We start from the raw sequence: 21443 nt of genomic DNA on the forward strand, positions 1-21443 counted from the left end.
TTCAGGTGGGTAAAGTAGGTGAGTGGGTGACGTGCTTGGCGTTCTTTTTCAGCGCGGAATTCGGCATGCGAATTAGAATAATAAACTGCTGGAATTTATTTGGCGCAGGAAAATGCTTTTGGCTGCGCTGATAAGGTTGATCTATGGCCGCTGGCATTTCAATGGCCGCGATAAGAGCAATGAGTTTTTGAAGGATTATGCCGGTGGCAGCATAATTGATGTGATGCGAACATAACTCAATTGTGGCGTAATTGCGGTCCTTCCAATCGGGTTTTACATCCGCCTTTTACGCACTCCATTATGAGCATGGCCCTTAGCCGACCATCCAATGCTCTATCCACCTGGCATTTGACCCAGCTAGTTACCTACATAAAAGTATGCCGGCAGTTTGCAGCTGGTTTCATTATGCTAATTGCACGGACATCAACTGCGAAAACAATGCAACTAATAACAGAAGGCAGTCGCAGAGGGCAATCGCAGCAAAAGAGCGGAAAAGCACACAGGTATACTGGCATTCAAGTATTCTGGTGTACAGGTACAGAGGCACACAGGTAAACTAGGGAAGAAACCAAAGAATTTTCATTAAAATTTTCATTTAGTTGCGCAATTATTTTTGTGCAGCCATTTTAATAACACTAATTTACCTTCAATTCCCAACTCTTTTTCGAGTCACACAAAGGCCACCGATGATGGTGGTGGTGCGAAAGAGACAGCGAATCGCATGGTAAATGCGAATGCGAAAGAGACGGGTACATACGGTTATAAATATGCGCAGCTGCAGGATAATAAAAATGATAAGTTTTTCTCTCTCTCTCCCGTTTTTGCCGTCTTTTAATTTCATTCCTTTCAGCATTCACTCAACCGGCCACAGCTGAAGCTCAGCTATTACACTGCGAAAAATGTTAATAGCTTTGCTATTATATTCTTTATACCACTTAAGAGTCACAAACAAATAGAGTTGAATCATGGAATGCGGTCCCTGTTCCTTGAATCTTAAAACGTTCTGTAAAATAAATACTTGTTGGATCGTTTGTAGAAGTGTAGTATGTTCGATAGATTCCAAAATATTCCAAATTTTTCTCACTGCCTCGATTCGAAATTGGTCACAATTTAGGAAGGAATATTCTCTTTTTTCGCAGTACCATCGGTTGTCATGCGACCGCAGCAGCAACAAGAACCAAAAGCTTCAAAGGCGGCCAGAACATCAAGTTCATTCTAAGCCGTTTGCATTGCAAATTCTGCATCGCCTGGCCAAAAGGGGGGAAAGAGGGGGCAGAAGCTCGATGTTGGTTGGCCCCACAATCACTTTTCAATTAAATGGCATTCTTTCCTCTTTGCCATTATTTTGTGTTTTTTGCTCCATGCAACGCTCTAGCTTTTTCCACCAGCTCCGAGCGAAATGATGCTGCCACAAAAGCAGAAGGCGTTCAAATTCGTTGGCAGAGTGAAATGCGAAAAGGGGACAACTCCGCTTTTGAAACTAACGAAATCATTTTGGGTTCATTTATTTACTTGACGAACTCGACGAATAAACGACTTAATCGCTCGCCACTCGCAAAACAACAGCCTGTTCGTTCAATTGTCAATCATTAATACGGATTGACATGGACATGTCACAAAAACTCGCGCCAGATTGACACGAAGCAGCATTTAAATCCCCCAAAATTAATTATAAAACCAATTAGCAAGGGCTCGAAGCTCGGGATTAACACAGATCCTGTCATAATTAGGTGCCGAAAAGCTTTTCTTATTCGCTTATTTGCTGGGACACAGGAAAAACAATAAAACCCCAGTCGGCCAAAAACTCCAAGTTGCCCATTTTGGGGCATTAGTCCTGCGGGATTAGGGCCGAAACTTTGTTAATTCGCCGAAATTTAGGAGTCCGGCCGTACAAGTAAGCAAATAACTGGGAATTTCCGAACCATAAAAAAAAGGTACTTCGAATTGGGAATGAATTGAAAAACCAGGGAAAAGCAAACCTTCGAGCGAAATATGTTGCTAACTTTTCGCATTTACTTTTATTTGAACAGCGTAATGCCTAAGTACACGTAAGTATAAGTACGACTGAAATGGTTGCGTAAGTACACGGCATGGATTAAAAGTTCCGTCTCCAGATCAACCTGCAGCTATGTCCTACGTTCCTCCTTCGAGGAATTGCTGCTGCCCAGCGTTGGGGCGGTGGGCGTGGCCGGGGAGTCCACCGCCACAACTGGCTGCACTGCATCTCCATGTTTGAGCCAATACGGCGCCAGGCGCAGCATGAGAATGGCGCCCAGTGGGGCGGTGAATATAATCGCCAGCACCGAGATGATGAGCACATTCCCGGCCAGAGCAAGCTGTTCCGGACTGGCCACGCTGGCAGCACGTGCCATGTCCAAAGCCACTGGACCCAAGGCGGCCTACGGGGGAAAGAGAGAGAGAGAGAGAGACAGGAAGAGAGAGGGCTAGCAGGGACTCATATTAGGAAGCGGCCACCGCTGCGTATGAGTGATATGTGATTTGCAGCGGAGCCAGATTAAATGCAGTTTGCTGTGCAATTTTAATTAAATCACTACGAAAAAGGTGGACAGTGAAATATGCACCACATATTAGGGCAAAGTTAGAACGAACGCACACACATGTGACCGCCGTCCTGGTTTTTGGTATTTTGTTGTTTTTTGTTGGCTTTCTTTCTCTGGATTTTTTGGGTAAGTAAGTAAGCCAGCGTAACATTTAAATTTCTGTAAGCCACAGACGCACACTCGCCAGCTCAGGCGACATAAACAAAATGTCCGCTTGCGGTTAAACTGCAAACAAAAGGCTGGCATGCCAACTGCAGCCGCAGGAGCAGGTCCTGCGATGACTCTGGGTCTGACTCTGTCGCTGGACAAGAGAACATGACCTGCAAATACGTGTATAACTTAAGCATGGGGAAAACACCAGGCGAGGGCAACCAGGGCAGCCAGGACAACCAGGACAAGCGGGACAAGCGGGACAACCAGGACGATGGTCAGTCTGCTCGTGGCAAGCGAGTGAAATGGCCGGCAATGAAATAAAAAGCGCCACCAGCCCACGGAGACAACGGATGGGAAATGGAAAATGGAAACGGGCAGTGGGAAAAGTGGAAAGCGGGGACTCGAATTGGGAATGGAGAATGGAGAGTGGGGAACGTAGAACCGCAGCAACATGACACGCGGAACGGGAAACTTACTTGGACAGTTGCTTTGGGAAAACCGGAAATTGTAATGTAGGCACGTTCCTTTCTCGACAGATTTCCGCCATATGTGGATAAATATGCAAAAGCCAGGCGAAACTGAAAACAAGAACAAGAAAGTGGTCATCTCTATATGGTTTTTTCTGCTTTGTTTCCCCCCCTTTTTTTCTCTGTGTGCTGGCAGGTAACATTTGCATTGCGGTCCCGGAACATTTTCATTTCGGTTCACCCCACCACACCAACCACCCGGAATCTCCACTTGGTCTCCGTCTCCGTCTGCGTTCCGACCAGCAGAATGGATGAATGGATGGGGCAGTGAGCACCGTCGGGAATACGTGGCGCATTCCCCACACCAGAAAGAAATTAAATAAGTGGCCGGGACGAGCGAGCATTTGTTGCACCCCAACGGCCATGCCACGCCTCCCGCCAACCGCCTGCCGCCTCCGGCGACCATTTTAATTACCAAACTTCCGACGAGCACCAACAATGCGCCATAACCGATTACATGGCCCTGCAGCACGTTGAAATTAATTTCCTTGCCAATGAGCGCAAACGAGACGGGCTTGAGGAACTTCCACATGAGGTCCAGTCGCTTGGGCACACTCGCCTGCAAGGGGAATCAATAAGTTGTTATTAGATCGTGGCCCAATTCATCATGTTTCCCTGTTTTCCTGTTTCCCCACTTAAAAGACGTCCTGACTTCCAACGGGGAAAGCAAGCCAATCGGCTTATGAGGCGCCTTCCCTGCAACTCAAGTGCATGGAAAAGAACCGAGTTGGCCAGCAACTGGGTTAAAAGTTTAAGGCAAAGGTAAATGAAAGGAGAACCTTCGAAGGTACAAAAAAACACACATGCTCGAAACAAATCGAGAGCCGGCAGTCAAGTCTGACATGGGACAAGGACGTGATGTCACAAATTACCTAGCAAAAATCCCGCACATACAGCCGCTTTTTACAGCTGCAGCGGCGCAGACATAAAAAATGGCACTTTTGCCAGTGGAACATTTTTCTTGACCCGAAAGCAGAGAAGCCGGCAAAAGAGCCAGTGTGGGCCCAATAGCCCAAAAAGCACTCAAAAAGGCAAAAGTGGGGGGTCAGAGCCAAAGTCTCCAGCTCAGAGAGTTGCCCGACTGGACTTGGTTTCGATTCTGGACACAGCAAGAAATTATAGTTACTCAAGCTAGTGACTTAATATAGATTACACTGAATGCAAAACATTACTGCTCCTCTCTCCCTAGTCTTGATATGCAATCTGATATTAGTTTCCCATATATTATACATATATTAGACATATATTATACATATATTTCACATATAAAGATGCCCCACAAAAAGTTCCCAGTGCAGGATACTCACAATTTGCTGGGCCTGCTGGGGCGTCAGCCTGATCTCCTCCCGCCGCCAGCCAATCCTCGCAATAAAGGCGGTCGTTACACAACCCAGAGCTCCGGCCGACGTATAACCAATGACGCGGCTGCCCATCACGGCGATGGTGCCGCCCAAGATGGTCAGGACGAAGCGTAGGCCATTTGCGTACGTCTGCAAGGATACAAGGATGCAAGGATGCAAGAGAGGGGGTGGTGAAAAACAAGGATGCGGCACAGATATGAAGGGAGTGAATGGCAAAACAGGTGAGATAGCCGGGCTGAGTGGGAAAAAATGGCGAAATCACTTTACAAAACTCTGATGGAAACTGCCTTTTTTTTTAACCCCCATCCCCTATACACCCTTCCCCTCCCCCTCATCCATCGACAGCATTGTTTGTGTTTTGCGTGTGCGGTCAGCTGCGTATACGCAACGTGTGCTGCAGTCAAGGAAAAGCGAGCAAAAAATCTACTGTCCTGTGTCCTGTGTCCTTCGTCCTGTCGCCTTGTTTTCGTTTGCATATACGAGTATAGCAGGTTTTCCTAGCTCGCAAAAATTGTACTAAAATGACTTCTACAAGGGTTTAGATCTGATAAATCTCTCGCCTGCAACAATGTTTTCTCAGCCGTGAGTTTTTGGCTATTTTCCACTATCTGCAGTGTCAAAAGTTGTCAGTTTTTCTGGCTGAGACTGATTGGAATCTTTTTTTTTAATTTTAACCGATGATTTTCCAACTATGCCGCAAATTGCTGCAATTCAATTTGCGCCCTCGCCCTTGTCAAGCTATTTGTATTTAACTATAAAACGGCTCGTTCTAGTAAAATGGCATGAAATTGACTTTGGCAGCACATCGTTAGGTTACCAGTCTTTATTATAAGGTTGGGAAACTCAAGTTTCCTTTCCTTTCCACGCCGGAACATTTAATTTTGCAACTTGAGTTTCTGCCACCTCGTTGAATTACAAACTTTTGCGCGAATATCTTATTGAAAAATACTGTCAACTGGCTTTGGCGCAAAAAAAATAAGTGAAATAAGTGGCAAAAGGTGACGTTGAATGCAAAATTACAGAGCACTGCGTAATAATAATAAAATAAAGGCGGTAGCAATGACATGCGAAAAGATGCTGAGACCAAAAACCGAGGCCTGATGACAGCCACCCATTTTTACCCCTTTCGGGAGATGACAGTGAATAGCCCCAGGATGTATATATGTATGTATGTACATATATATATGTATGCTATGTATATATGTACATGGCAAGAGTGTGCTTGATGGGCTGGGCGGTGGGGGGTGGGCACACGAGGTGAGTGGGTGTGTAAAATATGCAAGGATGCAACTTCAACGGCGCTCAGCGTGAAATTTTTGTACAAACTGCAGCGCTGCGTGGATGCGGATGTGGATGCGGATGTGGATGCCACTTGACGATGGCAAAGGCGAGCGCGACTTGCAGAAAACAAAAGTTATGAGAACTCGACGGGAGTGTGTGTACACGGAGGTGGCAGGGGGTGGCTTTTGGGTGGCTTTGATGGCTTGGGTGGTTGATGGGTGGTGCATGGGGCATGGGGCATGGTGCATGTTGCATAGTGCACTGCATGCGCTGCACCATCCACCATCCACCACCCATGGCGTTTGATTATGCGCGCCATTAGCGGTGTAAGTTGCGGCAATGAGTTTTGTGGCTCTGGCTGCTGCGGCTGCCTCGATGTCCCCGGCATAACTTCACATAGATGCTGGCAGTAACTGTCGTCGCAAATGTCGCCAGCTTCGCCGTTGTCGTTGTCGTCGTCGTCGTTGCCGTTGCCGCTATGCATGTAAGTGTCTTTTTATGCAAAATGCACCCACACAAACAACCGCGAGAGAGGGGACTGTGCGGAAGCCAACACTGCGCGAAAAAAGAGGCTCTAAGTAGAGATACAGTGTCGCTAGAAAAAGTTAACTGATCGATTATTTGGATAAGATGCTCCAGATTACTCCCAGAAATGTATACTATTCCCCAATTCAGTTGAGATGTTCAGAAACAAGTTTAAACGAAATTTCCCTTGTGAAGGGACTTCCCACCCATTTCGCGCAGTGCAGCCGTCTGCAGCCCCACGTACATATGGCACAGCGCCCACATTCCCCACCCGGCTCCTCGCCTCTAGAGACTGGCGCGCGTTTTGCATCATTAAATGCGCTGATTGAGTGTCTAAGTGTTCACTGAATGTGCATTTTAAGTGCAGCCCGCTCGAGGACGAGGACGAGCAGCAGCAGCAGGAAGAAGAGCAGCAGGATGCGAAGGACGAACTGCGTCTAGGTCCGCGCCTTTGTCTGGCAGCTTACCGCATTCCGGGATGGCAAGTACTGGAGCATCGAGCCGTAGAGATAGCCAAAAACGAGTCCAATCCCAATGCCAATGGGACCCTGCAGCACTTGCTGGCTGAGCGAGGCTGAAAGTGGGAATCGGAGTGGGGGTTTATTTAACTCTGGCTGAGATTGTGATTCCGATTCCCGGTCACGACGGGTGGCACGCACTCGTTGAGAATATTACGCTGATTATCACGCCAAACATGAAGATGGCCACCACATCGTTGCATGTGGTCATGGCATAGATGAGCGTGTGGATGCCGCTGTTCAGGCCGAGTCGATCCTCCTTCAGCTTCAGCATCACAGTGACGACGACATTCGGGGACACGGCGGTGATGACCAGGCTGCAACATTACCCGCAAGTAATCAGCACCCATTAAGACATTGGATAATCCAAGTATTCCATTAGCTCATTAACTTACCCCAGGGCGATGCCCCACAGCCAGGGCATCGAGAGTGTAAGGTTGGCCAGTCCGGCGATGGCCGCAACCTCCACAATTGTGGGCAGCAGGGTCAACCGGAGTATCATGAACCACAGCCGCTTGAAGGCGTCTCCATCCAGCCCCAGGCCAGCCAGCAGCATGATGTTGATCAGAGCCATCTCCCTTTGGAGAGAGAGAGACCCAGATTAAATGTAATACGGATTTAAATGAAATCCTACCTGAGGAACAGCTCGAACTTCTGGTAGCCCTCGAAATTGGCCAGGCCGAGGTTGGCATACAGTACGCCGAAGAAGAGCATGCCCAGCATGTCGGGCAGGTGGACGAAGGTGACCAGGATGCCGGATATCTGGGCGCCCACGAAGAGGAATGCAATGCGCATGATGACGCTCGGTGGCTGGGCGTACTCCGGCAGCAGAACCCAGCCCATGGCCCACAGGCCCAGGAAAATGGCCAGCAGGGCCACCAGCTCGGAACTGTTCACCCAATGCGAACGGATATAAAGCCACCTGAAAGGAGAGTTCAAGAAAAGAGAGTTAAACCAACGGCCACAAAGGTTTCGAATATACTGAGGAAGTTTTCCGTATCATGAGCTCTGTTCTTTAAGTATGTACACATAATTGCCGCTAATTATCGAGCCCATTTAGAGCTATAAAAGCTGAAGGCCCAGGGCAAATAGAGCCAGGACTAAGCACCATGGATAGCCACAAGGATCGCATTGAATCCATGCGCCTGATTCTTCGGGTCATGCAACTATTTGGCCTCTGGCCCTGGTCCTTGGAATCGGAAGAGGAGTGGACTTGCACCGGTTTCGTGAAGCGCCACTATCGCTACCTGCTGCACCTGCCCATAACCTTCACGTTCATTGGACTCATGTGGCTGGAGGCCTTCATCTCGAGCAATCTGGAGCAGGCTGGCCAGGTGCTGTACATGTCCATCACCGAGATGGCTTTGGTGGTGAAAATCCTCAGTATTTGGCACCATCGCACCAAAGCCTGGCGGCTGATGCAGGAGTTCCAATACGCTCCGGACTACCAACTTCACAGCCAGGAGGAGATGGATTTCTGGCGCCGGGAGCAGCGTTACTTCAAGTGGTTCTTCTACATCTACATCCTGATTAGCCTGGGCGTCGTGTACAGTGGCTGCACTGGGGTACTGTTCCTGGAGGATTACGAACTGCCCTTCGCCTACTACGTGCCCTTCGAGTGGCGCAATGAGAGGAGGTACTGGTTCGCCTATGGTTACGACATGGCGGGCATGACGCTGACCTGCATCTCAAACATCACCCTGGACACCCTGGGCTGCTATTTCCTATTCCACATCGCCCTTCTCTACCGACTGCTCGGTCTTCGATTGAGGGAACTGAAGAATGTGCAGGATGATGCCACTTTTGGCCAGGAGTTGCGTGCCATCTTCATACTGCATCAGAGGATTAGAAGGTTTGTATTCTGCGGCAATCCATACACTCGTTTCCTAATTTATAGGTTATACTTTGCAGATTGACCCTGACCTGCGAGAGTATTGTATCTCCCTATATACTATCTCAGATCGTGTTGAGTGCCCTGATCATCTGCTTCAGTGGATACCGCCTGCAGTATGTGGGAATTCGCGATAATCCCGGCCAGTTCATAGCCATGCTGCAGTTCGTCAGCGTGATGATTCTGCAGATCTTCCTGCCCTGCTACTACGGCAACGAGATCACCGTGTATGCCAACCAGCTGACCAACGAGGTGTACCACACCAATTGGCTGGAGTGTCGTCCACCGATTCGCAAGTTACTGAATGCCTACATGGAGCACCTGAAGAAACCCGTGACCATCCGGGCTGGCAACTTCTTCGCCGTGGGATTGCCCATTTTTGTTAAGACCATTAACAACGCCTACAGTTTCTTAGCTTTATTACTGAATGTATCAAAGTAACATGTCAAAACCTTAATAAATATTGCTGATTATATCTGAAATAGTAAAGCCTGTTGATTGAAATGTGTGAATAGAACACCATTAATCAAAGCGTATATACGTATATCATGGCATAAAAGGATACTAGGTCACAAGAACCGTCAAAATTTATTTGTTTACATACTGGAAGTCACTCGAATACCAAACATATTCAATCCTCTTCCAGTAAACATTTTTATCGAAGACATATTAAACTCTGTCAAATTTGAACATCTTCACCGCTGCACAGGCTTCATTGCACTGATGATGAATCGTAGAATTTGGTAAAGAATAGTGCTTTTGATGAAGAGTTATGCCCCAAACATTCCTCCTTCCAATTGCGTGTCTTACACATTTAGTAACGGCCAACAATTAACGTATGGTAATGTCAGCAAGCTAATTATTCTAATTGCCCTGCTCATTAGTTGTATATGTAAATATTTTGGCTTAGGTTACCTAAGCAAATCAGGGGCGGAACGTACTGAGAACTAAGCTCACCAAATGAACCGGTTCCCTGAAATGTAATATAGTCACCAGCAAATATATATTCTTCTAAAGATGCCAGCAGTAATTTCAAGGAACTAGGATGTAAAATGTAGGTTCAGCCAGGAGAAAGTCTATTGATACCGCCCTAGTTCACACTAAATCAAAAAAATTTCCACAAGGTCACCCATAAAGGCTATTAAAACTCATAGGTTATAAAAGGCCTAAAAATCTTTCGAACTTTTCATTAAGTACATCAAAATTAAGCTGCTGAAAATGGAGTCTACGAATCGCCTAAGTGCCATCCAGACACTTCTGGTGATCCAACGTTGGATAGGACTTCTGAAATGGGAAAACGAGGGAGAAGATGGAGTTTTAAACTGGCTAAAACGTATATATCCTTTTGTGCTGCACCTTCCACTGACCTTCACGTATATTGCGCTCATGTGGTATGAAGCTATTGCCTCTTCGGATTTTGAGGAAGCTGGTCAAGTGCTGTACATGTCCATAACCGAACTGGCATTGGTCACTAAACTCCTGAATATTTGGTACCGACGCCATGAGGCTGCTAATCTAATCCACGAATTGCAACACGATCCCGCATTCAATCTGCGCACTGCCGAGGAAATCCAATTCTGGCAGCAAAATCAAAGGGATTTTAAGAGAATATTTTACTGGTACATTGGGGGCAGCCTCTTCGTGGCTGTGATGGGCTATATAAGCGTGTTTTTCCAGGAGGATTACGAGCTGCCCTTCGGTTACTACGTGCCATTCGAGTGGCGCACCAGGGAGCGATATTTCTACGCCTGGGGCTATAATGTGGTGGCCATGACCCTGTGCTGTCTATCGAACATCCTGCTGGACACTTTGGGCTGCTATTTCATGTTCCACATCGCCTCGCTCTTCAGGCTGCTGGGCAGGCGACTGGAGGCCCTGAAATGTGCAACCGAGGAGAAAGCCAAGCCAGAGTTGCGCCGCATCTTCCAACTGCACTCTAAAGTGCGGCGATTGACGAGGGAATGCGAAGTGCTAGTTTCGCCATATGTTCTATCGCAAGTGGTCTTCAGTGCCTTCATCATCTGCTTCAGTGCCTATCGACTGGTGCACATGGGATTCAGGCAGCGACCCGGACTCTTCGTGACCACCGTGCAATTCGTGGCCGTCATGATTGTCCAGATTTTCCTGCCCTGCTACTACGGCAATGAGTTGACCTTTCACGCCAATGCACTGACCAATAGTGTCTTCGCCACCAACTGGCTGGAGTACTCCGTGGGCACGCGGAAGCTGCTCAACTGCTACATGGAGTTCCTCAAGCGACCGGTGAAGGTGCGAGCTGGGGTGTTCTTCGAAATAGGACTGCCCATCTTTGTGAAGGTAAGATTTCCGCCCATGCCTAAGTATAAAATAACTTAAAAGTTTCTGGGAAATATGAACGTTTTCATCTTAATAATGTAAATATATTTCTGCTCTGTAACCCACAACTTTTGGCAGACCATCAACAATGCCTACAGTTTCTTCGCCCTGCTGCTGAAGATATCCAAGTAGAGTGAAACGGGAGCAGGGATCCCCCGACTGCTGCGGCGCCACAATGGAAACGCACCCACGGGTCGGATACGTAACACTGTAACTCATACGCCCCGTTGCTGTTGTTGCTGTGAACATGAAGAATAAACGCCGGCAGCCAACAAGGCATTTCGCCAGCTATTAAACTAAGTGTCGCAGCCAAAAAAATAAAAAAAGGGAACAAGAAATCGGGCTAGCCTGCGACTAGACGTCGGGGGATATGGGCATGAGATATGCCATGCTAACAGGATCCAAATCCCGCTCCATCTTCCCCTTTTGAAAACCCAGCGGAAGCACGCGCCGCTGCCTAGTGCAGCGCCAACTTCCACGACGACATTGTTGGCGCACAAAAGAAATACAAAAATACAAAATACAAAATACAAAATGCGAAACGAGACGAGAGGAGAGGAGAAGTAAAGAAAGGCAGCCAACGGATATGCGAAAAACGCGTGCAATGCAAGTGTGAATGGCGGCGCTGCTGTCCCGCCGGAAGTGCATTCAAAGGGTTAAGCACAAATCCGCACAATGGCAGCCCCAACCTCCTACCCCTACCCTTACTCCCCAACCGGAGTGGAGCTGGCCACATGAGCTTTTCACTTACCATTTGGGCCCTTTGTACTCGTCGCCACGGACTCCGCCCGGAGTTGCGTTCGCAGTTGGGTAGCCGGAGACGGAGCCGGAGCCGGATCCTGAGCCGCAGTTGGCGTTGGAGCTGGTGCTGGTGCTGGAGTTGCCCGCATTGTTGGCGGCAACATTCTGTGTTGTATTTGTTAAATTTAATGATGTCGGCGTTAAAATTATTGTTGCAGCGTTTTGTGTGGCCTCGCCGCCCGCCTCATCCTCCGGGATCCTCTGTATGTCTAATTTGGTATGCAGCGGGCGGGTGGGCAGGATGTCACCCTGTGAGTCCTGCGGCGCTGCTCCTTGTGTCATGTTGTCACCTGGCGCCAGTGTCCCGTTGCTGTTGTTGCTGCTGTTGCCTAACTGCTGCTGTTGCTGCTGCAGCTGCCACTGATACGGTTGCTGTCTGCTGCGCTTCGCTGCAAGTGGCAAACAGATTTAAATGCCTTAATAGATATGTCTTTTGCTGGGAGAATCTTTATAGCTTGCCCAAAGTACTTGGGCTTAAGGGGAACATATGAGGAGTTTGACCAGATTTTAAAGAACTTTGTATTAATACAGCTTATTAATACAGCTTAATAGAGCTTTAAAATCTGCATTGCAAATGCCTAAAGCCATATGACAATAGCTATTGCATCAAAGGGTAAGTCGAAAAAACATAGACATGCTGTTGAAAGCTAATTCTTAGGCATTTTTAGTATAGTTTTATTACATTATTTGATTATATATTTTATTTAGATTTGCTATATCTAAGTTTACTGCCTATTTCTTCTAGAACTCTTGCCCATGCACTTGCCTCTGTGCACTTCGAATGTCCTTACAAAATAGAGCAGGACCATCGACTGGCTTATAAGCAGAAGCGCCAGACTGGTGCATTTAGCCCATTTGGCATTCATTCCCGCTGCTCATGCATAACGAAGGCCCAACAGCAGCAGTTGGATCTTTTAAATTGCAAAGTGCAGCCGACACACAAGCCACTCCCACCACTCCAGGCGATGGCGAAATGAAGATTGCAACAAAGATTGACAACCGTTGATTGTGCCGCCGACGAGGAGGCACGTCGTCGAGGAGGAGGATGGAGGGGGGTGGGGGTAGGAGAGCACCGCTGCCGGCAGGAAGCTGTCTTCACCTGGCCCAGGAGGAGCACAAGGATGAGCACAAGGATGAGCACAAGGACGAGCTGCAGGATGAGGCGAACCAAGGCAGCCAGACGACAGTAGACAGTAGACAGGAGACAGGTGCCTCCATAATTGGCTTCATTGTTGCCGCGACAATTTCACAGGTTGCGAAAGGCGGAAAAGTCGCTAGATGTTCCGTAGGTAGGCAGGTGCAGGTGCTAGGAAATACATAAATATTTCCATTTATAATTAGCGCACTTAATGCCGGCTAGCTGCGAGTGCTTTCGAGCAATTGACGCCTCCTTCAAAGCGGGGCTAATTGGAGTGGAGACTGATATTTGCATTTGAAGCGCCGTTCTAATAACAAGAATTTACAATCCACTTCACATCTCAATTATTATGCAGAGTTCACACTGTCTGCCAGTGTGTTGCTGCCACATAGGCTGTGCAATCAGCACTTGATTCGATTTGATTCCAGATGCCAGCTTCTTTGCCCTTTTTTTTTGTTTTTTTTTTTTGTATCCCTGTTTGTATTTGATTTGAAAAGACAATCTGCTTGTGATTTGTCACCACTCGAATTGGCTACGAGTTAATTGTGCGCAAATATTTAGCGCCAATTCTCGCCGGTGCGAACTCTGAATGTTCCACTGGTTCGATTCTATAGATATAGCATATGTAGATGTAGATAGATATGTTATATTTGCGTATTGGTCCATCGATCACGTGTCGCTTGTGATTCAGAGCGTCATGCGACTCTTTGACACACACGCCTAAATTGATTGCCGATGCTAATTGGGTGTCATAATGCAGGGGCACAAATATTGGATCTGTGCTGTGAAGTGGCAACTAATAGAGCTCGGATTATTGCAGCCGCAAATGAAATAGGAGCTTTGCCTAATTTCGATTGATATATTTTTATTGAAGTTAGGCAGGAAAAAAAGTGTTTATTCTCGTAGGATGATTTACTTACTGACATTAAGTTTTATTCACTACTAATATAACTTATTCTTTATTATTCCCAATGTAAATTGTTTCAAATGTTATAAAGCCAAATAATTAGTTTCTCAAGCTTACAAAATATGAAAATGAACATGAATATTAATCAACATGATTCGAAGTACCAACAAGTGTTTACTGAAGGTAAGTCTCAAATCCTGTCTATTTATTTATTTTATTTCAAGGTCGATCTTCTATCATGTTCAGTTCCATGTTTGTTTTGCCCTCTCAGACTGAACAAATAAACAAATAAATTAAACAGCTGATGAGCACGGATTCGCCGTCTGAAAGAGATAACGCAGTGCAAAACACCGGCAATCGAAATAATCTCCAACAAAAGGGGAAAACGCTGGTTCTCTTCGCAGTGAAACAAGCAAAACGGAAAATTATTTTAATTATAGTTTCATTTAAAATAATAAAGTAATCTGCTTTGGAATGGCGGATGGGCAGAGTATACTCGTACAATAAATACACAAACTTTTTAAAACAATAACGAACATGTTAGCAATTTATGTGCGCGGTAAAATGCTGAAAAGCTCAACGCGCTCATAGAAATTCTGAATTGCAACAATAAACACAATGATGAGAGTTGGAAAATGATGGTTTTTCCCGACGTTGTGGGCGCTTACCTGTTTGGCGGATAATTAAATTAGATTGCGTTAGCCCAAGCACCCATAAAACTAGCAATATTCACATTCATCACATATTCCAATTCAATGGAAAGTGCAATTTTATTGAAACCGTTTCACAACCGAACCGCACAATTTTAATGCCGAACACCGACTAATCGCGTTCAATGGCAGCGGACAACTGAGATGTCAGCTCTCTTAAACGGATAGTTCCACAGCCTCGGGCTCGGCACATATATATTTTTTATCTTATGCTAATAAAAAACATATATCTCAAAGTTCGGAACGCTCTTGTAGCCACGCGAGTGAGCCAGCCAAAATATTTGTTTAATAACTTAAAATTAGCGAGCAAACTGCGAGAGAGGTTGGTGTGATAACGAGAACATATGGGATTATTAGATGGAACCCTGGCATCGGAGGTGCTAATTATGAAAAGCCAATCGAGATTAGGCTGTTCACGAAATACATCACATCGAGATGTAATCTTAAAGTTCGGATGGGGAAGCAGCTGGGGAATTTCTAAGCCCCGCCGCTCTGCAACATAAACACTTATTTGGCCCGAGGCATTTGCTTATCAATTAATTAGCCATAACCAATGGGAAACTTATGTGCGCCCTGCAAATATTTGCCATTTCAGTGGGGCTAAACTCTCGGTTCAGTTGGATTTCGGTTGAGTTCATTATGGCTGCGAGCTTATTGAATATTTACCAGTTCAATGCGAAGTTCGCGTTTGAACTACAACAAATATTTAAGTTCTGCTAATTAATTTAAAATATCTCCGCCGTAACAAACTGAAACTGAAATGCCGCTCGGCAGTGGGTGGTGGAAATTGGGTGGCAATGAAATGATAACAGAGGCAAGATTTCTTCTCCATCTTTTTGAATTATGTGGCTCATTTAAAAGTTTTTGCGGCACTTACTTTTACTATTTTTTCTTGTGTTTTTTTTTCTGTCGCTGCCTGTGCGAAAAAATGGTGCATAAATTGCGCAAAGGTGTCGGCGAAGATAGCGTTCAGGTATTGTAAGGCAGGACTTTCGGAGGTCCTGCCGCTCCTGTGATATTTCATATTTCACATTCATGCGCTGCACTCGAGAAAAACGGGGGAGCCGTTGAGCCAACTTGAACTGCAAGTTGGGCAGGTCATTAAGGCTTCTTTGGCCGCCCCATTGATTATTACCTTTTGCAGTTTGCACTTTGCAGTTTCCCGGGGCCACGGCCACGCCCCCTATCGCTGTACACTCCGCCCACTTGCCGGGGGGCACTTTTTTTGGCATTTTATCTTGTCATATTTTCTGCAACTTTCAAGTGACCAGGCACGAAAATAATGCAAAAGTTATTTTAAGCCAAGGCACTGGGATGCCTTGCGCATTTCGCTTTTCAATTGCCCGAGAAGTTTCCACACAAATTATGCCACTGGTCACAAGAAGCGCCGCAGGAGCAGGACTCCTTCGCAGGATGTGCTGATGGAAAAAAGTAATGGCCATATCCATGGAGCTCCAGCTCCAACTGCAGTTGCAGCCAAAGTTTTTGTCATTCGCCTGTCATGTGCGGACTATTGCGTACGAGTGCGAATCTGAGGTGTTAATTGGAAGCGAGGCAAACACTTTTCCAGACGACGTCGGCCCGAAAACTAAACAACTTGGAAAAAGTTCGCCAGGGTCTGATGGAGAATTTATAGTTGTGCTCAAAGTTGCGCAAAGTTTTCTTTTTTTGCGCTGTCACTTAACATTTAGATTGTTATTTCAGCAAAAAGTGCCATAAATTGCTTGACAAGGGGATCTACTATAAATACGAGTAGTACGATGCGATGTGTACCTGCAGTAATTTATATCAGTTATTCAACTATTCATTATTTACAGGCGAACGTTACGTTAGGTGCTTTTTCAATATGCTTAAACGTGAAATTGCACTCGTTGATGACTTCTGCAACTCCTTATTCCGTGCTTTTCCACCCCCAAGGATCCTTGGGTCCTTGGAGTTGCTGCTGTCTGAAGTCTGAAACTCTTTTTCCGTCTGGGGCGTACTTATATATCAAATCACTTTGCCCGTACTCAGCGCACATTTATTTTATTTATGTTTACTTAAGCGTACCACCTTTTAACTGTGCCAGCCGGCATCCTTGACGCGTCCTGAATCCTTATTCCAGATTCCTGATTCCGAGTTGCAAACTCCACACGCTGCATGCTGCATGCTGCATGCTGCGCATTCGGAAAATAATTTCTTTGCGTGGCAGAAGATTGCATTCCGTTGTCACGCACTTCCTGCCTGTGAGATGAACTCACGCCCCAGCGATTCGCATCTAATTTAGTGCTCATACATCGCAAATCAGTGGAAACTGGCACTTTCTTGGCTCGCGGCTGGTAAACTATACACAAAATGGTAGAAAAAAACGAGGTCACAAAGCGCCATTCAGCACCCAGCTGAATGGTAAATAAGAGCCACAGACAAATTGAAAAAAGAACCCCGTTTGCAGTTTAGCAAATAAGCGACCAAAGTCTGACAGGTGGTCAAAGGTTATATACGGGGGGAGTGGTGACTAAGTTCAGTTCTCGTAATTAGCCGTGGCGCAAGTGCAAGTGCCTTCAGATCCTTGAGATACTTCAGATTTAGCCAAAGTATTCAAGCCCCCAAAGTGGGCCAACAGCTGCGAAATGCTGTTGGGCAGAAGGCACCAGCGCCAATTGAAATGGCGTCTAAAGGGTTTTCGTGACGGTTAACATGCTCCCATTCATTTGGCAATCATTATGCTGAGTCACAGTCTTGCTGGCATTTATAAATGTCGCACACTGCGTATACGTAATGAACTGACTTGCATACAGCTACACACACACACACAAAGGCACACACATACATGGATGGGGCACATGGGGCGAATGCGCAATGCACTGCATTTATCAATAGACGAGTGAATGTGTTTGTGTGCCAAGCGTATATCATGTTGGCTTTAGTTAACAGAAATGTCGCCGTTTCACTCACAAGCAGAAGCGACAGGTGAAAAGTGGGGAAGGTGGGGGAATGGCACCGCCATTCAAGGTTGAGCTTGAGGAATTGCCCCAAACGCTGCATTTAAATGGAATTTATTTAATATAAACGAGTGCCTGCACATGCGAGCATTAGTGCTGCCTGCAGCGGTGCGCAAACTTATTTAAATATGACTTCCACAGTCAAATCAGAGTCAGACCAATGGCAATGGAAACCGGGCATCGGAATAGGAATCAGAATCAGAATCAGAATCTGATTCAGTGCTGCACTTCAAATAGCAAAATGCGAAATGAATGCACAGGAAATGAGCCCCGGTTAATGCATATTCATGGGAACATACTTTGCCGAGAGCCGCGGGCTTTTTGCCACTCGTGTTAGTTATATGATTGTGGGCATTTGGGCGCAACTAAAACGGCTCATTATTCGTGTGAAAATGCCACAATGGCGCTGGCCCCAAGGGAAATTCTTCTACCAAAAAGTTGGCAATGGCTAGTGCGAAAGCGCCCGTATTTGAACAGATGCAAAACAATTGCCGCTCCGGGAGTTTTCAAAAATACTAGCTACTCGGCGGTTGTGTGGGCGAAAAACCAGCAAGGACCACCTGCCAAAACAGAGGAGCGTAAACAAAAACCTCGGCCAACGAAAGTGGTCCACCCACACACATTGGCATTGCATTGCAAATTTGCAGAAATGCAGAAGGAATGTAAGGAAATGCCTGCCTTTGAGTTTGAGTTTGAGCCGGGACAGTAGATGCACTGCACTGCCAATCGCAGACACTCTGGCGTCAATATGCGGAAATATTACGTATACGCCCCGGCTAACCACCCGCTTTCGCCGTCGCCTTCGCCGTTGTGCAAGATGTGATTGTGCGGTTCACTTAAAATCGAAATGCCTCAATCAGCTCCTGCCAGCTCTGCGCAGAGAAAGAGCTGTGATTTTGCCAGGATATCTCGCCGACGAAACAAAAACTTTGCATAAACAAACTATGAATACGAGTATACTCGCATGTACATACATACATACATGTATGTGCTGAAGTGCATATGTGCAAATGTGCATATCTGAGCACGCATTGTGCACTTGGCTCTTGGCTGTCGGAGCCACTTCGCTTGGCTGGCCAACAAAGCGTTGGCATGAAGCTGTGCCTCTGCCTCTGGATGTCTCTGTCTTCAGCATCCTTTTTGCCCGCCTGTCTTCTCTGCGTGTTGTGTGTGGCAACTGATCCGGGCGATGGTTGCATAAAAGGCAAAAATTTCCGGAACAAATACTTTGGCTGCGCATTTTTCGAGTTCCCCATGCCGACATGGCGCAATTAAACATATTACTCACCTTCGGAGGCGCTAGGCGTGCTGGTTCCATGGGCACGAGGTGGCGCCTGTGGCTTGTCGCCCAGGAGGTGCTCCTTTTCCGGCTCCAGGATGCTGGCGGTTACCGTTTCGCTGGCCCTTCGCAGCATATGCAATGGAGTCAGATTTGCATCCCGATCCCGCTCAAAGTCCTGCTGGCAGGATGACTTTTGATACGACTCCTCGAAGGGATTGCTGCTGCGAAAGGCTTGTAAGGGCGGACCCTCGCTCTCTGCCACTATATCCAATACATCTACAAAATAATACAAATGTTACAAATTCATTTGTATAATGTTTAAATCAAATTCAGATATCAAATTTAAGAGCACATATAAAATTTTCTCATGCTATTTGGCAACATTTTTAATTAAGCATGATACAAAAAGCCTAAGGGTTGCTAATCAATCAGATCATAATAAAAAACATTGATAATTTTATTCTGCCATTGTTTTTGCCATACCAAGTATATAAATAAAAGAGTTCATTTTCCAACATTTCGACTTGTGGAAGCACACACGTATTTGCACACGATTTATTTATTGGCACTTGGGCAAAAAGTGGCATTTAATTGATTAACCATAAACTCGTAAATTAACGCCGAAAGTGAGAATCGAAAGCTGCCAATGCTAAATGGCCATAGATACGAATATTTAGCTTACCGGAATCGCTGCTCATGTCGAATGCGGAAAACAAAACAAAACCGAGTGAATGAGTGAGTGAAAAAATGCTGAAAATAAAGCCAAAGAGCATCAAATTGCTGACGCAATCAGTACGATGACGTAGTCCAGACGACTGACTGTTCTTGACTCAAATTGACAGCCAAAGAGAACGACGCCGCGGTGCAAAGAGACTGACTAGCTGAATACACTTGACCGACTCCGAGTATCGAGTGGATATAGAGTATATATAGTATACGGCGAAGGGAACACACGCGACACGACCGGCGGAAAGGCGGAATGGAATAGTAGTAGCCCAGGAACTTGCGAGCTTCGAGCTGCTTTTTATTACAGCACATGCACTGGCAATATTTGCCAAACGCATTAATTAGAAAAGCAAAAGCAATTTAAACAAGCGATTGCCGATTCCAACAGCGGAGCACCAGCGAGCGCTCTTCGATTAAAACTAATTGGCAAACAAACAAGCTCTGCGCCAAGCAAACCTTCTGTTTTCTTTTCCGTTCCGCGAAGAGAGCGGAATGAGTTGGTTTTTTGGGGGGCGAAAATGTGGGGGAAAAATGGGGAGCCGTTGCAAGCACTTACATATTTATAAGGGGGTCGTTTATCTGCGTCTCAATATGCCCATAGTTTTCTAAGGCGAAGCCAATTAGTTGATAAATTATTGTCATGTAATCATAATTTATCTAAGCGAGATAAGGCGCCGAATAACCGCGTTATTAATAGACCTCTAATCGCAGAGCATTTCCCCATTTCATGTGTGTGGGTGTCAAATGGGCAGCTCACAACTATTTCATGATTAAACGCCTTCACTTTCGCTTTATTGGGGCAAATGTGCGCGACCTGTCCCATTTTAGCGGTAATCCTGAACAATAGGTGGCGCTGTACTCATGCAGTAGTACTACCTTGTATTTGTTTTGCTATCAATTATTAATTTTGATGAGCATGGTGAGCAATTGGGTTTCCTTCGAGTAAAAAGAGTTTCGTTTGTCTTGTAAATTGTCTTTCCGACAAATTTGCATTTTGACGTGCTCATCACATTGGGCTTATGGCCACTCCCATTTTCACTCCAACGTCGTGGCCGTAATTTAATTGCTTCGCTGGAATATTTTTAATTTCCTGATGGACAACCAGCCACCCAGGACAAAGATAACCAATCGCTGTGACGTCACCGCCATTATCCTTGCTCCAGTCAGATCATCTCCTCATCAGCCGCCACGTGCAAGCGCAAAAAAAGTGTCGTTTGCGAAAATATTTAATTTATTTTAACTATGCACACGCACTTTTTTGCACTGTGTGCAGTTGCAGTCGCACTCTCAGTATACATATAAGATGCCCATTATGACGACCATGATAACGATGATGATGATGATGATGATGGCTCATCAAAAACAAACAGGAGGTGGGTGCTGAAAAAAAGGATAATAAAAGTGGCTCGCTCTATTTGCCACGCACACACATGTTGTTACAGTGCCGTGATTTTTGTTGCATCAAATTGGAATTTTTTCGTTAAATATGGTAAACATCGATGGGGCAGAGATTTATGTATAGTGCAGCACCGCGTTGATACCGCGTTGATGAAAATGACTCGCCGCTGCATTGACCGTGTTTACTGTTTGTCAGACAGGCCAGCAATTTACGCCCACGCGCAAAAAACATTAATTTGCATGCAAGTCAATTATCAGGAGGCAGCAAACAGACAGGCGCTAGTTACCAGTGTTCAGTTTTCAGTGTTCAGTTTTCAGCTTTTCTGTT

The 21443-nt window shown here is 46.0% G+C and overlaps 3 protein-coding genes across 4 annotated transcripts; 2 read left to right on the top strand and 1 right to left on the bottom strand.

Annotated features, from left to right (window-relative positions):
* Nucleotides 1-1991: 1991 nt before the first annotated feature.
* On the bottom strand, nt 1992-20073 carry LOC6537822 (sodium/hydrogen exchanger 9B1). Of its 2 annotated transcripts, XM_002098327.4 has the most exons (11): nt 19674-20073; nt 18998-19267; nt 11924-12362; nt 7561-7848; nt 7322-7504; nt 7068-7243; nt 6876-6982; nt 4549-4731; nt 3657-3800; nt 3191-3292; nt 1992-2399 (listed from the first exon to the last, which is right to left on the bottom strand). In XM_002098327.4, exons 1-11 carry the CDS (start codon nt 19762-19764, stop codon nt 2127-2129), a joined length of 2256 nt encoding a protein of 751 aa, XP_002098363.2. In that variant the 5' UTR covers nt 19765-20073; the 3' UTR covers nt 1992-2126. The 2 variants fall into 2 exon arrangements, with proteins under 2 accessions (XP_002098363.2, XP_015048535.1); XM_015193049.2 differs by lacking the exons at nt 18998-19267; nt 19674-20073 and adding an exon at nt 14687-14875.
* On the top strand, nt 7923-9258 carry LOC6537823 (odorant receptor 94a). Its single transcript, XM_002098328.3, has 2 exons — nt 7923-8778; nt 8838-9258. The coding sequence occupies exons 1-2, from the start codon at nt 8036-8038 to the stop codon at nt 9256-9258; spliced, it is 1164 nt and encodes a 387-aa protein (XP_002098364.1). The 5' UTR covers nt 7923-8035.
* LOC6537824 (odorant receptor 94b) lies at nt 10036-11678 on the top strand. Its single transcript, XM_039375386.2, has one exon. The coding sequence runs from the start codon at nt 10036-10038 to the stop codon at nt 11170-11172; it is 1137 nt and encodes a 378-aa protein (XP_039231320.1). The 3' UTR covers nt 11173-11678.
* Nucleotides 20074-21443: the final 1370 nt, after the last annotated feature.

The sequence above is a fragment of the Drosophila yakuba genome, chromosome 3R (genome assembly GCF_016746365.2).
Source record: "Drosophila yakuba strain Tai18E2 chromosome 3R, Prin_Dyak_Tai18E2_2.1, whole genome shotgun sequence".
NCBI lineage: Eukaryota > Metazoa > Arthropoda > Insecta > Diptera > Drosophilidae > Drosophila > Drosophila yakuba.